The sequence below is a fragment of the Ambystoma mexicanum genome, chromosome 1q (genome assembly GCF_040938575.1).
Source record: "Ambystoma mexicanum isolate Mex_15411 chromosome 1q, UKY_AmexF1_1, whole genome shotgun sequence".
Lineage (NCBI taxonomy): Eukaryota > Metazoa > Chordata > Amphibia > Caudata > Ambystomatidae > Ambystoma > Ambystoma mexicanum.
In genome coordinates, this window is record NC_090922.1 from 1,121,777,635 (window position 1) to 1,121,793,279 (window position 15,645).

Genomic DNA, 15,645 nt, shown 5'->3' on the forward strand with positions numbered 1-15,645 from the left:
TCCATAGTTACGCGAGGCTTGGGGGTCAATGGCATTTTACCCCCGAGGTATTACAGAAAATGTTCCCAAAACACTGCAGTGAACTGTTGGAGGGAATGCAAGTATAAGGGGACGTGGGCTCACATATGGGATTGTCCAGGTATCCAATCATTTTGGCAGGAAGCTGGAAAAGAGATGGGAGAGGTTTTTGGGACAGGCCTCGATGTGGGGTGGAGGGAATGGCTGATGGGGGGGGGGGGGGTGGTTGCGGTGGCCTAGGCTCCAACGAATAGAGGATGGCGTTCATGGTTCTACTGACTTGGCTTACGATAGCTCAACTTTGGATGCAAAGTAGAACCCCCTCCAGGATCAATTCACTGCAAATGGTATGTAAACTGGAATGGGTTATGTATAGGAGCAGGGAGACCACGAGGCATTTAGGAGGGACTGGGGATTGGTCCTGGTGTATTTGAAAAGGGGACCCGGTTTCAGTGATGCCCTCAGAATTTGCAGATACTGGACTTTTTATGATCAATGCTGGACTTGGACAATGTAAATATCAGGAGGTATGAAGCCTTGATATGGGATGTGCTGCGGGGAGGGCATTAAAGGGAATAGTTTAATAATTTTATTTTTTAAAGAAAATGTACGTACTAAATAAATAGTCTTAACTTAGCTCCCACTTGACAAAATCCTTTAAAAGTTGGGTCTATAATCTTTTTGCAAACATTTGTGCAGATTCGTCAAACGACACCAAAGTTATAACCCATCTAAAAATGTTGGAGACCCCCCACCCCCTCCAATTTTCCCCCGTCTTGGCGAAACAGCCCCAAATTCTGCAGAACTATTCAGGGCTGCGTCTAAAATGATATTGCAAAATGTCATACAGTTTTCATGCGAGTGGTGCAAAAGTGAAGCCATCCACAAACAGCTTTTCACCGACCCTATAATGCAATATGTTATAAATATGAAGACGTTCATCAAGTTCGCGAACATCTGAGATGTTCACGGACTTCGTAAAGGAAAGAAATACACCAGATGTTTGGCTTTGAATGGCCATATTCTATCGTCGTCACCCTCCACCTCCCCAGAGATTGTTTAATTAGTTTGACAAGTGTAAAGTTGTGTTTAATATGTTTTTACTGCAACGCTCGCGACTGGGGGGTGCAGTCTGCAAATCCAACATGGCGTCCGTTCAAATGTTGACACACCTGTTTTTAATTTATCAATCAACGTGCACGCTTGATGTCCACGAACGCTGCGCAGCTCTGATTGGTCCAGAGGTGTTCGGAGACACCAAATCAGGAAGAGTAGGCAGACACAAATTTTGTTTGACCAACTTTTGGCTATTCGGAAAAAAATGAAACTGGGCGGATTTACTCCAACCTTGCAAAAGCACGCTTTTGGGACCAAGCCGTCGCTCCTCGCCCAAGTTTGGTGCAAATCCGTCCAGCGGTTTCGGCTGTGGGTGAGAGCAAAATATCTTTTACATTATGTGCATGAAGATTTCAATGTTTTGGGACCCCCCCACCCTCCCTTTATCACTTTGCCCTCATCCCCCCTTGACGAAACCACACCAATCTTTGCATAATCATTTGGAGGTGGCCATATACATTGTTTGCAAAGTTTGGTGAGGTTACGTCTAACAGCGCCAGTTATAAGCCGCCCAAAAAGTGCTCTTCCTATGCGTTAAGCATCTTAACCTTAACTACAAAGCCCCTACCGCAGGCTGTGTAATTTATATATTGAAAAGGAGCAAGCTCTGCCTATTAAATAATGTACTACTATGTGCAGTAAATCGGGAGAGCCTGTCTTATACTCTTCAATGTCCTGTGACAGACTACCTTCAACCCAGATCAGCGGCCCTCCACTGGGCCTTCCTCTGGTCCTTTTACATATAGGCCTGGTGTCCTTTGAATTCTAATGGGATCAATGCCTAAGTTTCTTTTAAACACATTTTTGAAAAACCTCTAATAAACAAGCACCACTCAGGGTTTGCAATAGGTTTCTCATCCCCTGCAATATTTCACCTTGATCAATGGATTTCATTGGGAAAGGGTCTTGATCCAGTCAGTCCACACTTTAAGCCATCAGCATTTTGATTGTGCGACCCCCTTACTCCCATGTGCCTCGTAACCTGGATCTTGAGATGGAATTCGGGACAATGGATGGTTCGGCCACAGGATGATCCTAGATTCATGGGGCGGGGGGGGGGGGGGAGAAATACATTCTAGAAATCGATAGCAAGAAGCCCATCGACCAGAAACCTGTCAGGTTCCCAGCGAGTATTCTCTCTGAGAACAGGGTCTGAGCACACAAAGAAGGCTTGAGGCACAGGGCAAAAGGCCTGTTGAGTGTGGGGGAAGTTTGTCATGCATTCTTTTCCTTAACATTTGCCTTTGTAGGATGCTGTAGTAGTCCACATTCAAGATGGTGGGGATGCAAGTCAGCACTGATTGGCTAAAGAATCCCAGCGAGGTAAGTTTGGAATCTTAAATTGCCTTTCATTCCAGCCATGAACCAAGAAGGTCACAGCAACCAGAGATCCTGAGTTAAATGGAGAAACGCTCAGGGAAGCACTTCTAGACACACTGTAATTAAGGAGGACGACTTAACAAGACTCAGTTGATGCCAGCAGGATTCAGATAAGTGCTGGATTACATTTTAGGAATGTTTTACAGCTCAGTTTATGTCTACCAGTTGCCTTCAAGGTTTTGCTATCAGTTAATGAAAACTTAAAAGTACACAGGAAAGTACTTTATGGAACTTCTTTGAAGCAGTTGTCTATACAAAGTTGAGCAAATGCAGTAATTTAGTGTTTAGGGGCAGCGCGTGTGGAACTGAACAGCGCAAGGCCCGTGTAGCGATCGTTACGAAAAATCAAGGAGTGCACGAGCTGAGAGGACCATTGTGAGCAGATTAGAAAAGGGAACCAGGAGAGAGAGAGAGAGGGAACCAGGAGAGAGAGAGAGAGAGAGAACCAGGAGAGAGAGAGAGAGAGAGAGAGAGAGAGAGAGAGAGAGATATCCCAGGAAGCGGAGATTCCCTTGAAGCAGCATGTCATGAGATAACAAGAGCACGTGTTCTTTGAAGTATGGCATTCATCTGCAGTGTGTCGCATCCTCTGTAGTGCGGCCCCCACAGGAAAAGACGCAGAAGAAGCAACGGTGTACAGAAGAGTAGTAGCACCTCCCACAGCAGAATTTCCAGAGTCGCTGGGATCACGTAAGCGAGGAGGAGTTAATCAGGGTTAGCACGCATTGCATGACACTACCAGTAAGCTGTGGAACTCAGTCCGGAGTCTTTTTCAAAGGTGAAAAAGATTGTAGATACAATCTTTACTACGCCTCTGATGAACATCATTTTCCCCAACTGTAAGACAGAAGTAAAACAGAGACTAGTATGCCAGCAGAAGCATATTCTTTCTCCATCAGTTAAGTTGAAAAATTAGTGGATTTGCACTAAAAACAATTTAAAAGCGCAGGAATTCTATACCATTCCTTGAAGAGAAAAGAGACTGCTTAAACTTAGCTTTGCTATTGAATAAGAGAGCCAGCAAGCTTTGGGCAGAGGTATGAGGTAAAGCAGGGAGGCGGCATCAATATTACGGTTCTATGTTTCGACTACTCCCTCGCTTCCTGCCTTCACAGACACTCTGGAACCTGGGCTGGCTTGACCAAGGTCTCAGCCAGAAGACAGAATTGACACATTTTTCCAGCCCTGGATGTCAGGAGAAGGAACAAGAAAGGACTAGGAACACAAAAATTGGTGCCTTTACCGGGGCTGTGGAAGCAGCCTGCATTAAAGGTGCATCGCATAAAAAGGTCCACTGCCACCAGACATTAAATCTATGTTTGTCCTTGTAACAAATGTTACATTTAGAATGAGAAAGGGGAATACCTAGAATCCCCCAGCACTCCACAGACGGTTCTCACAAGGTTGGCCAGAGAAAGTTAAAAGGGGAGCCCCAAGGTCAACCCAGCAACAATAGGCAGTATGTGCCAAAAGTTGTCAAAGACCAAATTAAAAAGACACTATGGAGAGTCTTAAAAATGACACCTATAAAAAATTTTTTTAGAAAAAAGGTAAAAGACAGTGTGGAAAAAGGTTCTTTCACTGCTGCCATTGAGAAAAAAGACTGGCTTTCTCCTCGAACTACAAATATTGGAAGCTACTAAAAATAAATGCTTTTATGCCCGAGTATCCTCTCGGATATTCCTAGTAAAGAGGCATAGAAGATGGCAGACAAGGAATAATTAGCAGTTATTGCAGCGAAAAAAAAGTATGTTCAATGACAGGATAGTTAATGCATAATCAGAGGCTAAAGAACTTTTTAAAACATTGAGGGAACTAGAAATCCCAAATCAAAAGAAATCTGATGTTGGTAAAAGAGGTTGCTTGGTGTACATGGATCCATGATTCTATGCTTGGGAAGCTGGACCGAATTGAATATTGGAGGTTAAGAAGATGATTGAATTGGTCGTTAACGCGGATGAAATGGTGGTACCCATACAAAAAGCGCAAGACACTGTTTAATTTTATTTCTATATGTGAATCTGAACTGGCAAAGAATGACTATTTACTTATTTGGATTTGTAAAACGCACTACAGCCCACAGGCATCGAGGCGCTGTTTCATGAAAATGTCTTAGTTACAGGTAAGAGATCTTGCTCATGGGTACAGAGAGTAGGGGCCTAATAGCATAGAGCGACAACGTGAACATAGGTGATTAGGATTACAAACAACCAAAAATGTGCCTAGATCATGGAGAAAAAATGGCAAGTTGGCATCAAAATGGATTGTGAACAGGTTTATACAAACAGAAGTGTTTTGACCGCTTTCTTAAATGCTGTGTGTGATTCCATGTTTCTCAAGCGGGGTGGTAAAGTTGGTGGCTACAATGACCGGGAAACTAGCTCCTCCTGTGCGAGCCTTGAGGGTCTTATGAACGGGGATACGGTTCATGTAGGTGGTTCTTGTTGGTCTGTGACAGGAATGGTAATTCGCTGTGAGAGGTAGAGGGGGGCGTTGTAGTGGAGACATGTGTGGCTGAGGGCCAGGGTCTTGAAAATAATACGCTCCCTAATGGGGAGCAAGTGGACCGATTTCCTGGTTGCTGAGATGTGGTCCATCTCAAACCAACAAGTTGTAAAGGAGATCCTAGCCCGGCAAGGATTATAAAAGTATGCTCTCCCATTCGGATTGGCACTTTATGCAAATTTGTGAATGCATCTTTTGCAGAAAACTATGTTCCAATCAGGCTTAAGAGTGCCTGGATTACACTGTTATTAAAGAAGCTAGGTTTATGCTCAAATACTGCAGCCAATTATTAGCCAATCACTAATTGTTTTTCTTTTTTTAAAAATGTAGATTGTGTGGCTTATATTCCAATTTCGCTATACCTGAATGAACATAGGATTTTACATAGATGGCCGTCAGGTTTTAGGCAGGGGCATGGCATAGAAACAGCGCTGCTAGATCTGAAAAAGAGACTGTTACAGATCATGGATAAAAGGTCAAACTGCACTTGCTTAAGCTGCTGGATCTTTCCGCAGCTTTTCATCTGGATGACCACACTCTGCTGGTCACTAGGTTAAAATAAGTAGCTCATTTTTTAGACAATGCTGCTAGAGCCACCAGCACACTAGCAGCCTGTAGAATGGCACCTGGCAGACTCGAATTGAACTCAGAAATGACTCTCCCCCTCCAGATATCGCTGCGAGGTGCGGATTGCTGCGCTTATCTTCAGGCCCCCATTGCCTGGGTTTCTCCAATGGGACCACCACCACAACACTCAGCTACGCCAGCACATATACAGGAGCCTCGTTTTACCCAGCGGTCGTCCGGTTTCCCTCAACCCAGCACGGTGCCGATACAACTGAGCTCGGCAGGGCTATTGCTCTCAGTCCTGCAAGCCCCCGGGAGCAGGTTAGAGGAATGGCCCTAGCAACGAGCAAGAAGCGTCAAACCGCACTAAAAGGGGCAACGAGAGGAAAGGATTCAACTGCTTCCGACACGATCTTCTTATTCAGTATTCAACCAATCTGCAGAATGTTCTGGATGTGTTCTTTGCCGCACCATAGTTTGCAAAAGTGGCAATGTGGTATTTACATCTCGCTGAGGTCATCCACATTTAAATCCCAGAATACTCTATATAGGGAGTTTAAAAATAGACTGAAAAGGAGAACAGTATGCAACCTGGTCATATGCAACACTCTGCAATCGAGGATGTCACTTGAGCCCCACCCTCCCCATTTTACATATTTTCCCCTGGATGTGTTATTTATGTGAATTGCATGATTTCTCTCAGGAATCCTATCGGCACACTAAATATCACGGACAATGAATCAAAGACAGTTGAAACGTCCATGTAAGCAACGTGGAGGGCCTCACCCTTGATAAATAGCGAGTTGGAAGCTACTAGATGAATATTAAGACACTGTCGTGATGTCCCAACACCCCCAGGAAAGCCCAATTGACCTGGAGGAAGTTAGTTATTTTCCTCTGCCCAGTGAGAGTTTTGCCAATATCACTTTAGCAAACAATTCAAATTAGCTGTCTAACAGGGACACTGGATTAGGACTAGGAGGTAATTCCCAGTCGCCCTTCTTATAGATTGGGAAATGGATTGCTCTCCCGAGCCTGCCAACCCCCCCCCCCCCCCCCCAAGAGAAGTGGTAGCAGTTTAATTTCACCAGAGCGGTAAAAACAAAAGGAGCTCATACTTTGATATTACTGTTAAAGAAATCGCATTGAACATAATGGAATAGGGCTTTTATTCCATTTCAGGAAAGAGACGGTGTCAATCACTTCTTTTAATGCAACAAAACTCTGGGGAACAGAATCTGAGCCAGTCACTGACAGATCAATGACCCAGGACCCGTTTGATACTCTGTTCAGTTACATAAAGTGAGGTAAAACATCTGTCTGGGTGGACATTTTCTTGCATGGTCCTTGGACGATTTGCCATCAATTGCAAAAACATGTTGCTGCCAGAGGCAGACATTCCTAGTTATTCCAGCAAGCGCCTGTTTTGCAGACGTTTATAAAACAACCTTTTTTTGGCGTGATGTTTGGTCTATTACTGTCCTTTTCTTGCAGTCTCGCAAGTAAATTGCATACGCATTTTTACAGGTACTACCGAAACAACGTGTCCTCCCTCTCGCACCACACAGTCTTGTTTGTTAATGTCACTTTCCCCAGCATGAAGCATTAGCAGGCCAAATTACTTCGTTATTCTGTGGATAGGCAATATTCATAGCAATCTTATTATTAGGAGCAAACGCTCCTTCATAAGTATTCTCCAGTAGCAACGTATGCAATTTAATCACTGCTAGCAGTTACGCTGCCCTCCAACATACAAGAGCCTATGCTAACAGGGCCTTTGTGGGACAAATTCAGAGCGATTGAAAAGGGAAGACTAATCAGTTCCATGTGATCATAGCGAATGAAATGACGAAAACATGTCCTTTGTGGGACAAATTCAGAGCGATTGAAAAGGGAAGACTAATCAGTTCCATGTGATCATAGCGAATGAAATGACGAAAACATGTCAAATGTTTCTCTTTTTAAATTTGTGGGTTCCCCCACCCAAGCCTCCTGTTTCCCTAGCTTTATTACCACCCTCCACCCCCGTTTTAAGCCCCCTACCCCGCATATATACTTTTAACAAATTTTCGTTATGTATTATTTGTTACAAAAGTAATTCGTTATTTTCATTTCTTTGACATCACAGCATACTGAATAATCATTATCCAGCCTCATGTGTAATATGTAGCAACAATGCACAAATAAATCAGTTGAAGAACTCCCTTGCTGTCCATTAAAAGTGACCTGGCACAGGATTCCCGATGGGAATCTTCCACTGATAGACCTCAGTCTGCATACAAAATAATCCTTACATGTTATCAGGCACAAGGAGTCCCTCCAAGGACACATTTTCCCATGTAAAGCATGCTATACAAGGGCACTGTGTGTGAGAGAAGAGCCTGAGGAAAACATAAAAATTAGGTCAACACAGCTAATTAGTATCAAGCTCTAGAAACATGGATATGGCAGTTGCTTGTGATGGGCTTGGTGGTACTGTGCTCTTGCGTAGGTCCATGTATATTTACCATTTAAGCTTGCATTAGAAGTAGCAGTATGTCATCACAAGGTTGCGGTCATGAACAACCTATCTATCTTTCTGGAGACAGGACCTGGGGAAGGAGCAGACAGCTACTGACCAGTCCAGAAATGTGTTTACCAAGCTCAGAATTCTTCTGAATGCACGTACTTCTACTTACCCCTCCGCACATCCCTGTCTGGCCTGCTGTTTTCCTGCTCCCCTTTTCCCATGGTTCAACATGTATAACCTTCAGAGAAAAGACAAAAGAACAAATGACAAACCTTCATTGTATTCAATCTTGGCCATGCAGCAAAAGCTATACAATAAAGTAAATTAAAGACAGTTTGTTGCTCTCTCCAATAACAGAATCGATGCATAAAACAGGGCAATTAACATTATGAAAGTTAAACATTTGAATATGGAAGAATAACCTGTAGGCTAGGTTTATTTCAGGTAAGAGCTAAAGAGCTGGAAAACAAACCAGGCAATGCTCCAGATGAAGATTTTGAAGTGGGAGTATTTCACTCCCGATTATTTGGAGCAACATGATATATTTTTTAAGGGGAGTAAAGATAAGCAAGCAAAGATGTTTTAACTGGAAAACGAAAATGCGTTTGTAATAATTATTCCTTTGCACCTAGTTATTCATCCATAATAAAAGATACAGGTTTACTTCTTCAATGAGGCAGTAATAATTTTCCATCTGGTACTATGCACACTACTGGTGAGTATGGGTTGCTTTGATGGACCACACTACTGGTCCAAACATATCCACCAAGCTGTGTGGGTGAAAGAAGGGGCACAAGGTCCTACGTGTCTGTTTCCTATTTTTTTGTTTGGAGTACTTGTACTCCCTATTTTGGAGGTGAAGGGGGGCATGGAGTATTTGCCTATTTTTAGGGAGTAAAAGTGTCCGATACACCCCTTATCCGTAGGGCTGATACCAGGGATATGACGTTCCAGACTAGTTCGCAGAAAACAATGCAATAGAAGCTCAACCATCCAAGTAACTTAATTCAACATTTTAGAACAGTGCATTTGTATATGGCATCACTTCTCCCAGAAATAGGGTACATGGGATAAAAGTACAATTGTTGGATGCTGTATATAGCGGGTGCATTTCCGAAATTTCGTGAAGGTTAGTAAAAGCAGTTTTAGGATGAGGTAGTGCAACAGTACCCATTGGTTTTAAGGGAGCACACAAACATGTTTATGTACAGGCATGGAGCCAATTCACATACGGACACCAGATATGCACCCGTTAAGGGCCAGGAGGTTGGTTTGTTGTGAGATATACCAGTGTTGTGGCATTTGTCGTTCAAAAAGGGTCTTGAATAAATATAGGTCTCGGCTACATATTCACAGGGGGGGGGCACAAAAAGTCTCGGCGGCTGCATTGTATAAGGTACTACTTCAAACACGCCCAGTAGAGAACACTGCAACTAAGAGTCAATGGGAACAAGACCTAGGACAGCAGTTTGATGACCAGGAATGGGCACAGATTTGTTCGCTCACCAAGCAAATATCGTGTAATTCCAGATACAAGGTAATACACTACAAAATAGTGCAGAGAAAACACTACACCCCAGCAAAACTTAAACGACTGTATCCCAACATGTCGGGGACCTGCCCTAGATGTCAGACAGAGGATGCAAATATTTATCATATGCTATGGTCATGTACAAAGCTAAGGGGTTACTGGGAGGAGATCTGTACCGCCTTGGATGAGATGGCTGACCAACCACTGGAATGGTCACCCAAGATATGCTTACTGGGAGCAGTTGGGAAAATGAACCAGACTTGGCGTAGACTGTTGAATTTGAGCCTACTAATAGCCAAAAGGGCAATTTTGATGAAATGGAAGAGTGCACACCCGCCAACAAAGGCAGATTGGGACAAGGACATGGTGTGGACTAATGATACAGAAGAACTCTACATGGACACGGTACTGCCCCAATCCAGACCAAGGAACATATGGGACAGATATAAACAATACCTGTTGGATAAGGCAGAGCGAGATGACTCAAGATCGGAAACTGACTGATGATGTAAACTGTATTGAAGCAATGTGCAATATATGTAAGCAGTAATGTTATCTGTGTGCAAGAAAAATAAAGTTTATAAAAAATAAAAAAAAAACATCCACCTAGCAGCAGACTCTCTGGCACGAAGGGATGAGACTGGAAAAAGGCAATCCCAGTCCCCTCCCATTGGCTTGCGCACACACACACAAAAGAAAGTCACTTGCCACCAGCTTGCTTGGGCCCATATCAAAGGTAACCAATAACCCATAAGAAAAGGACATTAAGTTGTATGTGCAATATAAAAATAAAAATACATGCATCCAAAAGAGAAAAATAAAATTTCCAAGTACTGACAGTTTTAGGGACTAGTAAATTTCCATATAACAATGAGCAAAAGTCAAGGGAAATGAAGCCAAAGGATTTAACTTCCCTTGTGGCAGGACCATTATGCCGCACTGGGCACAACCTTTAGTCCAGCTGTGCCCCCTCTAGTGTAGTTGAAACTGGCCTATGCTGGCTTCTGTCCCAGAAAGCCCCAGCACACAATGTGTGTGGGTGCACCTCAGGGCTTGGTGCTTTTTAGAGCAATGCTGCTCAAGATCCATATTCGCTTTTCCTGGGTCTTGTGGCGGGTCGGAAGGAGTCAGGCACGTTACAGAATGCCTAACTCTCCCCGCCGCTAAAAGGGTCACCATGCCTAGCTAAAGGAACCACGAGTGTTTGTCAGTCACCACAAAGTCCCAAAAGGATCTCGGTCCAGGTCTAAACCTAACTCTACTATGACCCCACCACTAAGATAAACAAGATTCATCCAAGAGAAGATACTTATTCTCTTGGGTGGATGATCTTTTCAATAGTATCTGGATGAAATGTCCCAGTTCCACCCCGTTATAATAATCTTCAATAAAGCCTGGATATCTGCTCCATGAGCTCTTTTAATTGTTGAACACTTCTGGGTTGTATGCATTCTTGAAGATGTTGTGGCCAATGAGTCTTTACATACTTCTCACAGTCTTGTCTCTGGTTTTATATTCTCTCAATTCACCCTTTATTAGATTGCGTGGGACTTTCTCCCCTTCTACATGCCCCCTCTCCTAGGATCTTTCTTTAGCATTTTATCTTCTGTTCTAGTATCCTCGTGGTACTATGACAGCAAATTTCTAAAGACACAGGTTTGGGTCATGTTTTCTCCGGTATCCCATTTCTTTCGACAGAAATTACTTTGTGGTAATGTACTACTTAGCAATTACTTGGGATGTGGTGAATAAAAGTATATATACACATTATTATTTTTTTTAAAGGCGGTCGGATGATTTTGGGTAGTAATGAAGGGAAAGGGGCCCAGAACCAAAAATAAAAACATTTGAAGTAAAATGTCAAAGTAATTACATTACCACAAAGTAATTACTGTCGATGAAATGACATGGAACAGTCATCTCCAGTCTTCCTCTCTTGGCTTACGAGACTGTATCCCTTCCTCCAAGGTATTTGTCTCGAGTTCCTCAATTACCCTGTTGGTTTTGTTTGGCATTCCCTCTAAAAGTTCTCCACATTGCCAATTAAAACACTTTTAGTCATTGTGTCCCTTCTTTGGGACTAGGACAAGTTACACTCTTCATGCACGTTATCCCCCATCTCAGGATTGCTGGCGATATCGCATTGGTAATTCAATAATTGTGTTTCTCTTGACTCGTCTTTATGACTGGGATGAGTTGTACTCTGTGTTCCATCCCCGGCTGCCTCCCGCTCTTCCTGGGTTCCCCCGGTACCATCAGGCGAGTATGGGAACCTTGCAGGGCTCGACTACCGCTTGTGCCTTCTTCTCTGTACTCCGTTTCCTCCCACTCAGCATCCAGATTTCCGCTTCCCCTTGGGTTGCCTTCTTCAGATGCAGACGATGGTCTTGGTGTAGTTGTAAGGGCGCTTTGTTCACCGCGATTCGTTTGTGGTCACACCACCACCAGCTCTTGGACATACCTTGTCTCCCGGGCAAGGGTTTCCCCAGTGCCTTGATCAGTCTCCCAGTGTCTCGCTTTGGTGATCCTCATCTGTTCAAAAGTTGCGTGCTATACGGCTAGTCTCGGTGCAATCATGTCAGCGGGATTCCTCTGCGTCCAATACACTCAATCCTCCTCTCAGTTAACTATGCTGATGGTGTGGCTGATCCAGGAGTTCCTCACAGGAACGGACGTCCTTGTCCCCCAAAGGGAGTCCCTCTCAGTGAGGTCCCAGTTGCCCAGACACATAGTAAGGGTCTTGCGGAGTGGGCCTTGGGAAGAAGGGACGAATACTGTGAATTAGTCTGCACCAACCTTTGCTCCCGTGCTGGCTGCATTATTTAACAACTGGCTTCCAGGTTTCGTCTCCAGATTTGCATGGTCTTGTTCCTACGCCCTACTGGTGCCTTCCTTATCAGTGCTTCAACTTCTGGTTGGTGGGTTGCCATCCTAGGTACATTCTCTTTGTTTGGGACATCACTGGTCCAGGGTTAAAGGCCCCGGATAAAGGATCCTGTCTCAAGCCCTGTACTTATTGATTTCTCACACGAGGAGTGCATTTCGCCAGGTCTTTAGTTATTCAGCAATCCCATGGGTCCATGAGTAGTGGGATTTTGCATTATCCCTCTACCACAATGCACCACTGACTAAATTACATGGGTTCCTGCTCCACTTCTTTATCTGGTCGGCTGGGTATTAAATGTTAGTTAAGAATTGGTGTAGCAACACTGTCCGAGACTACACAACACTTATCTGCTTGATGTTAGGTAACCCACCTTTTGATATAGGCCTGTACTACACACGTTGGTAGTGTGACTGAGCAGCCATCCTCATAAGAGGGGTAAATGTGAGCTGTAGCAATGAAATTTGCAAATACAAGTATCCAACTAACACGCTCAAGGTGTCAGTTATAAATAGTTCTTTATTTAACATCGTTCTATAAAAAGGGCAATGTATGCAACTATCAAATATAGTTTTCCAGAATCAGCACAGGTTTAGTGCTTTTTATACTCTTCCTACACCTTCATTCACAAGGACAGTAATGGCATTTATATATCACTAGTTATTCTTTGCATATTCTGAGGTTGCATAAGGAAAGGTTAAACAGGTTTTCAGGGCATTAGAGTATACTTAAATCTTCCAATGAAGTCTAGACAAGCCTTTCCCAGCAATAACAGTCTAAAACAAGGTACCACCTATGAGGGACAGAAATATCAGTCAATGGACTAGAAGAGTCTGCAGGGAGCCAGGGCAGTCAAAGTCAAATGGAGCACAGTCACATCTTAGATAATAAAAGTCTTGCACAAAGTTAAAGGGTCACAAGCTGTCACACTTGTGAAAAGCAGAGTTGGAATCAACTCCAAGGTAAGCCAATGCAAGTCTCAACTGAGAAAAGCACAGCTCAAAGACACTGGGGGTAAGTGCCCCAACTCTAAACAGTACCTCTGGCTTGAAGAAGAGTGGTCCAGGTGCATCTGTCCTGTTGCAGCGATGCAGATCCTGGATTCCTGAGCCTCAGTCGTGGGGAAAAGAGGGATGACGTCTGGGGGACTCCTGCGGCACCAATTCAGAGGTAGTCAGCAGCTATGTGCTCTTTTCGGATCAGCATGCGGTTTACAGCACCACCGCCGATCTCGGATACCGGTTGGGCTTCCTTCACTCCTTGGGCCCTGCACTCTGGCGAGGGGACTCAAACTCAGTTCTGGACGGTCCTTAGGAGAGTCCTGGATCTTCTGGCTGAATTGTAGACGTTGCACTCGACTACCGATTTCTCAACCCCTAGCACTCGGTTCTTGCAGCAGCGAAGAATTAGTTGGTCCCACTAACCCAGTGGTCTTCAAACTTTTTTGGCCAGGGCCCCCCTGAGCAAAATTGGGCAGGTCGGGACCCCCCAGAAATGCCAAATGGACAGTATATATTGCGCGCCGTCACCTGCTCCCATCAAAGTCGCTGGGCTCCCTCATCCCACTCCTACCCAGTCGCTGGTCTCTCCCCACCCCATCACACACCCAGGGCTCTCCCCACTCTGCTCCCATCACTATCCCATGGTTCCCGCCCATTGTGCTCCCACCATAGTCCCTCGGTTCCCCCATCCCGTTCCCAACACAGTCTGAGGGCCAGTGGCGGCTGGTGAATCTTTTTTAAGTGGAGGGGCATTAAGGGGAAGTTCGGGGGGGTTTCCCCCTGTGAATTTTTTTTAAAATAATAGGTTAAAATGTTGCATTGTAGAGCATACTTTTAACAAAAAATGGGTAAATAGCCAAACAGTTTGCAATTGTTGCTGGGAGTCCAGGGGGCAGGCATTGATATTTTATTTCTATCGCGCTCGTACACAAGTGTTTCAGAGCGTGACAAGGCAAGGGAGGGTAACAGAGGAGAATAAAACAGCGATCTTACTAGGCCCAGTGACATTCAGAACGCGCAAGTGTGAGGGGAAAAGTGCATGGAAGGGGGGAGAAGTGGAAGGTGCGAAGCAGAGGAGAAACAGATAAATAACAATAAATAAATAATAAAGGCAACAAACAGTGGTAGTGCAGCCAGCAATTTGCAAGTGCTACGTTTAAGGCAGCAGACAGGGTAGGTCTGATAAGTGCAGGAAGAAAGATGGTTCTCCTCAAGTTTTAGAGTGGCAGGGCGCTGTTCCAGAGGGAGGCCCCAGCCGAAGACGGAGATCTACCCCCAGCTCGTTTCTTTGATAAACGACTGACCCTGAGGGAGTTGGAGGTAGAGGAGTGAAGAGCTCGAGAGGGGAGGTATTTGCGGAGGAATAGCTGAAGGTATTTTGGACCCAGGCCCCAGAAAGCCTTGTGGACAAGGCAGAGGGTTTTGAATGATAGATGTCCGGTAAAAAGATACCATCCCTGTCCCCTGGGCCCCACTGGTCCTAACACAATGAACATGATTATGTGTATATGCAAGGCGCTGCACATTCATACAGCAATCACTATCATTCACATGAGCATCCATCACCATACACTCACTCATAACGCATCCATACACATGTTTAAATAAAAACAATGAACATAAATGTACCTTCTGCATTGGCCTGTGTGTGGGTGCTGAAACGGCCTGCTCCAGCTGCTCTGTCCGTATGTGCGAGGAGGCGCAGGAGCTCCCCCTCAGACATACAGACATGCAGTGCCCCAGCCAGCATTTCCAATGAGCTATGCAATGCTGGCGAAGCAAAACGCCCCAGCACTTGCATGGCTCAGTGAGCATGTGCGGCTGGGGAACTAAACTGAACTGTCAAAGGGAAACAGTGTTTCCCTTTGACAGTTCAGCCAGCCCAGGAGCACTCCATTAGCTGGATAAAGCAGCTGAGGGAGTGCTCACTGTTTCACTGGGCTGGCTCCTTAGCTCCTCCATAATGGGTGAGGGGCCACTGGGTGGGCGCCTCTTGCCATTATGGATGAGCCGCCAGGCTCGGACAGGCCTATAGGGCAATGCCTGTACCAAAAATGTAAAATGCTAGTTTGGGCCAATCAAAATGGGCCACCATTTTGGCCAATGTGGACCATTTTGATGAGTTACTTAACTA

General features: G+C 44.7%; 1 protein-coding gene across 1 annotated transcript in view; it reads right to left on the bottom strand.

Annotated features, from left to right (window-relative positions):
• Positions 1-15,645, bottom strand: part of PRPF38B (pre-mRNA processing factor 38B) — a 137,573-nt gene that overhangs the window by 114,655 nt on the left and 7,273 nt on the right. The window contains exon 2 of the mRNA XM_069641864.1: positions 8,265-8,333. Within this exon, the coding sequence (XP_069497965.1) occupies positions 8,265-8,333 (69 nt within the window). The remainder of the gene's footprint in view (positions 1-8,264; positions 8,334-15,645) is intronic.